This window comes from Nanorana parkeri, unplaced genomic scaffold (assembly GCF_000935625.1).
Source record: "Nanorana parkeri isolate BGI_ZX_2015 unplaced genomic scaffold, ASM93562v1 scaffold237, whole genome shotgun sequence".
Lineage (NCBI taxonomy): Eukaryota > Metazoa > Chordata > Amphibia > Anura > Dicroglossidae > Nanorana > Nanorana parkeri.
Genome location: NW_017306505.1, coordinates 792,981 through 798,945, shown reverse-complemented (window position 1 = coordinate 798,945; position 5,965 = coordinate 792,981). Strand labels below are relative to the sequence as shown.

The window sequence follows — 5,965 nt, the reverse complement described above, 5'->3', positions numbered from 1 at the left end:
TGTGGGCGGGGCGGGAGCTGCGGCCGGTTTTTACACAGTTTATGTGCCGCTACCCCGAAAGTAAGACCTAGCGGATCTCTGTAATATAAGACCTACCACCGAACTAGGTCTTATTTTCGGGGTAGGTCTTATATTACAGAAATCCCTGAAGATAGTGCTAGGTCTTATTTTCGGGGTAGGTCTTACTTTCGGGGAAACACGGTATATTACTAAAGCTGAGGCTCCCAGACTCGAATGGGCATTCGGAAATTCGGATCCTGAATGTAATTTGGGTCTGGGAGCCATATACATATGTTATGGGCATTCGAAAGCTCCTGAATGCAATTTGGATCCCGAATGCCATGCTTCAGCTTTAGTATTAATATCTGTATAAGGTTTTCTGTGGTATTCGGAACGAATATTCGTAAACTTATCCGAAACGAACAAAAATTTTGATTGAATCCGAAACCCGAACCAAATTGAATTTCGGATCCGAATCCCGAATTCCAAAATAACCGAACCGAATTTTTCCGCAGCTTACAGGTCTAATGCACACAGCGGGGATATGTGATGATGTTGGTGAGAGGGGCGGTGTCCCCGTCATCAGGCTCAGAATGTAAGGGCCCATTCACACCATGTCTGGAAAGGATCCAGACCAGAAGCTTTTTTGTCTGGTCCACAAACACATCCCCTTTTATTCCTATGTTAAAAAGTGAGGCTAGTTCACACCACTGCGTTCAGTTCCACACCGTGTAAACAAGACTACTGCGTGCACTATTTTCTATGGCCTGGAACCCACCAAAATGCATGCAAATGCACCAGAATGCACTGGAACACACTACAAAGTCATCTGAGACTTAAAAAAATGACATACAGGAACACATAAAAAAAACACAGTGGTGTGAACTGGCCTCAAAAACGCTTCCAGATCTGGTCTGGAGATGGTGTGAAGAAGCCCTGAAGGCGGAGGGATGGACACTTCCTGGAACAATAAAACTAACTTACCTTCACTGTTCCCACATCGGAGTGAACCAAGGACAGCGAGAAACTGGAAAGAAAGAAGAGTGAGTTGGAGATCCCGAAAATTTACACAGAATAAACATTCAGAAAGATTCGAAGGGCAAATGGCTCTGCGGACTGATTATAAACAGACCCCACAGTTCCTTCTGCAATGATGGATTCATACCTGCTTGCTCGTAATCTACCTGACTGTGCTGCACATGCGTAGTTCAGTGGACAGATTAGGGGTATGTGGGGATGAAGGAACTCTAGCGCATGAAGCAGGAGTTACGTCATCCAGGCACGGCCAATCCAGATGGCCGAAGGTCTCAAACCCAGAAGAAGACCTCTGTGATTAAGCCCAGGTGGTGAAACGCATGAGAGGCGTGGAATTTACAACAATAAAGTTGGACTTTTATGGCGCTCGGTTTCGTGCGGCTGATTGGAGAGATATTGCCAGAAGAAGACCGGGTGAGGATATTGGTGCCATCGAGGGAGATCGCGGATGTCATATCGCTGGATGGCAGATGAGAGTTCCTCTTTAACCACTTCCGGGCCGCAATACGTCTATAGACGGCGGCCCTTTGAAGTGGTTAAAACAAGAACATGGCTGCTGCAGCAGCCGTGTTCTTGGTACCGCTTTTAACAACAGGCGATCGCTGTTAATTTACAAGCGATCCGGCGTCGTTTGTACCGTGCGGCGGCGCCCCCCCTCCCCGCGCCTACGTGCGAAAACGACAATTGCGCTACACATGTTACATATCGCCGCGAACGTCGGAGCGAGAGCAATAATTCTAGCACTGTCATTGACTGTTAGCACTAAACTGATGAGCGGTAAACGCGTTTGAAATGTTCCCAATGGGAAGTTTGGGGTATTTACTTTTTTTGCGGCTTCACGGGCGAACGCAATTTTAAGGCTTGACATGTTTGGTATCTATTTACCCGACAGGATCCCGTCTTTCATATTTTACCGAAAAATTGGGTATTATATGATATTTCTGTGCACTAAATTTTCAATTTAGTTAATTTTTTCCTAAAAATACGGGTTTGATAAACATTTGCGCAAAAAACGTGCAACGTAAAAAATTGCACCTAGCATTTTTTTATTCTACAGGGCCTCAGCTGTCAGAAAATATATCATTGTTGGGGGTCTGAAGCTGTTTTCTAGCCAAAAATTTATATTTTATCATGTGTGCGCAAATAGTAGGAAAATGCCCCGGATGGCAAGTGGTTAAAGTGTTATAAGTTTGCACAGCACCCATCAACATCGGGTTCAAACAGTAACTTAAAGGGGCGTAGTTACAGTCCCGGGAACGCATTCACTTTATATACAATCTGCCATTGGAATAAACTTGCGCTTGAATATCACAGTGTGTCCCTTCAATTCTAGACACACTCATCCTAATCCAAGGTGATCATGGACACCCTATGATGTACAGAAGCTGCCAGCCCAATATTCAGATTCTCCATTTGTACACCACCGCCATATTGATCGATTCTTGGCTCGTGATAAAGAGGAACTTTAGATCAGATCGTTAAATAAACATTAAATCCCAGATGCCAGTGATTAGCGCTGGTCGGGAAGAGGAAGTGAATGTGAGAAGTCAGTTATAATAGTATCACAATCAGCACTTCAAAGCCACCAACGGCCCGGCTGGTGATTGATGTGTATTGATTTTATAACACAGGCTTAAAGGACATCCGGGTTTGGATACAGCGTGGTGGGTTGGAGCCGCTGTGTTTTATTTGCTGTGACCCCGTTGGGGAGGTTTTCCCTCTCAATTTGTCCATCGTTATCAGGAATGAAAGTGTTGGGGAATTCAGACATTTGGGTTGTTACCAGAACAGGAGTAGAGAGAAATCTTTAAATGGGGACACTCATTTCCTTTACTTGGGGGAGATCCCTTCTCTCTTCCTGATGTGCCTCAATGTGTTAAGATTTACATGTTATTATTATTATTATTATACAGGATTTATATAGCGCCAACAGTTTGCGCAGCGCTTTACAATATAAGGAAGACATTACAATCACAATACAATTCGCAAACACTTTAATGTAAAAGTCCCCAGCGATGCTCTGTATTGGTAATGATGATGAATCTGTTATAGAGAAGTTTTCACCGCTAGAGAAAAAATGGACTATTTAAAGGGACAGTAAACCCAAAAGAAGGAGTTACTTTATGCAACGCAAATACTAATATCACTCACACCTATGTAAGTAAAGGTCTCTGCAATGGTATAGACTTTGAGATATTTGCCATTTATGTCACTCTGCAGCCTGCTATGTGTAATTGTGATGTTTTAGGCTAGATGGGTATTAAAAGTTCCAAATGTCAGCATTATTATAAGCAAATATTGGGCAGGAAATCAGCTGACTATAGGAAAATACTCCCCACCACCACTATATATACCATATTGTGATTACACTCAGTTCTGGGTCTGCTTAGAATTAGGTCCTATTGTCCTGATGTAATGACAATGTTCTAGTGATGCCAGTCTTGTCATTTGGTGCCTATCGTGTAATGATTCAGACACATTATCACTTATTAATATGTAAATGATAGATATAAATTAATGAGAGTAACTTACCTTTTCACAGATATTGTCGCTCCCACGGTCTCCTCTGATAACACAAGATCGACAGCGGTGAGAGAATCCTGAGAGGAAAAAGATGAGATGATGTCATTATTTTACATATATCTATATACATACAATGTACAATAATGGATTGTACTATAAATGTAACTAAGTATATTCAGACTAAGCAAAGAATTCATTGTCTTACCTCTTCTTCCAGACTTCCCTTTCCTCTTCCTCCGTACACTTGCCTTACCGCTTCCTTCAGATACTTCTCTTATGTCTTCTTCCATACTTTTCCCTTACCCCTTCCCTTACCTCTTCCTTCATACACTTTCCTTACCTCTTCCTCTATAAACTTCCCCAAACTCTTTCTCCATACATATCCCTTAGTTCCTTCTCCATACACTTCCCTTAGTTCCTTCTCCATACATATCCCTTAGTTCCTTCTCCAAACATATCCCTTAATTCCTTCTCCATACATATCCCTTAGTTCCTTCTCCATACACTTCCCTTAGTTCCTTCTCCATACATATCCCTTAGTTTCTTCTCCATACATATCCCTTAATTCCTTCTCCATACATATCCCTTAGTTCCTTCTCCATACACTTCCCTTAGTTCCTTCTCCATACATTTCCCTTAGTTCCTTCTCCATACACTTCCATTAGTTCCTTCTCCATACATATCCCTTAGTTCCTTCTCCATACATTTCCCTTAGTTCCTTCTCCATACATTTCCCTTAGTTCCTTCTCCATACATTTCCCTTAATTCCTTCTCCATACATATCCCTTAGTTGCTTCTTCATACATTTCCCTTAGTTCCTTATCCATACATATCCCTTAGTTCCTTCTCCATACATTTCCCTTAATTCCTTCTCCATACATATCCCTTAGTTGCTTCTTCATACATTTCCCTTAGTTCCTTATCCATACATATCCCTTAGTTCCTTCTCCATACATTTCCCTTAATTCCTTCTCCATACATATCCCTTAGTTCCTTCTCCATACATTTCCCTTAGTTCCTTCTCCATACATTTCCCTATGTATTGTAGTAACTCACAGCTTGTATCTGGAACAGTGGGATCAGTGACTGATTGGGATACATGACAAACACCTCCAAGTCAGCAGAAGCTTGCACAGTTAGTGAGTCGGGCTGGCAGCTTACTGTGGGAGCCGAGTGGGCCGAGACCTCGAGCAGCAGTGCTGGTGAATCTGGGTACCGACCGGGCAGCTGAAATGAGAACAATACCATTATAACCACAAACATTTACATATGAGACTGCTTGAGACAAATGATGTGATTCTACATTACCATTTAATCTTCATATCAAGTTATTGAGCTCCAAATGCACTCACCAAAAATAGAAATCACCGAGAATCAAAATGAGCAGTAGCTGCTCTGACCAATCAGCTCATGTGGAATGACTCCCAAATTTGGAATACTGAAAGGAAGCTGTTGAGGCTTCAACTTTGGGGCAGTTAATCAGCTCCATGTACTGAGGGTTAGGGGCTCTTTGATGGCAGAGATTCCATCATGATCATCATAACTCAACAGCCAGTAGTGCGAGAGGTCTTCAGTAGAATACTTATTTCCTATGCTCCTTGGCTCCATCTAGTGGCCATGATGTATTATTACAGCACACTACATTCTAACTGGGAAAAATCTATACAACGGTACAGAAAAACCTACAATTTCACCCTACAGCTATGTCTCAATAGTGCGACCTCCAGTGTCTTCTTACCTCTGGTGCAAAGAGTCCTAAACTTCTTACATTTAGCCGTATTGGGGATTGCTTCGGGATCTAGAAAAAGCACAAGACATATTTTATTTTTTTAATAAGATTATGCAGTTTGATGCCATTACCCATAAAATCTGACTGTTTGCAATTCAAGGCAGGGGTATGGATCTGGCACTGGGCTTCCATGGACCACTCAGCTATGCACTGAAGCCAAAACTCCATCATAAGCAACCAGCATTTGTTCCAATTCTTCTTGGCTATGGACAGCCCAAACTACATATGGTGTGGCCATTTGCAGCTATGGGCATACAGAACTGCAATGCAATTACCCATAAAATCTGACTGTTGGCAATTCAAGGCAGGGATATGGATCTGGCACTGGGCTTCCATGGACCACTCAGCCATGCAATGAAGCCAAAACTCCATCAGAAGCAACCACCAGTTGTTCCAATTCTTCTTGGCTATAGACAGTCCAAACTACATATGGTGTGGCCATCTGCAGCTATGGGCATACAGAACTGCAATGCCCACACTGTACAGGGGGCTACAGCATCTAAGCAATATGGCCAGTGTACTATAGGATCTTCCTATCCGGTCATTCAATATACAAGTAGACAAGTAGACATAGGGACGGGGGCGTTGCAGTTGTAGATGCAGCTGGGCCAAACTTTT

The 5,965-nt window shown here is 42.6% G+C and overlaps 1 protein-coding gene across 1 annotated transcript in view; it reads right to left on the bottom strand.

Moving 5' to 3' along the window:
* Window positions 1-5,965, bottom strand: part of LOC108786955 (bactericidal permeability-increasing protein-like) — a 25,967-nt gene that overhangs the window by 4,755 nt on the left and 15,247 nt on the right. Inside the window, exons 13-14 of the mRNA XM_018556376.1 lie at window positions 3,568-3,635; window positions 985-1,027 (exon numbers count right to left, since the gene is read on the bottom strand). Of these exons, the coding sequence (XP_018411878.1) occupies window positions 985-1,027; window positions 3,568-3,635 (111 nt within the window). The remainder of the gene's footprint in view (window positions 1-984; window positions 1,028-3,567; window positions 3,636-5,965) is intronic.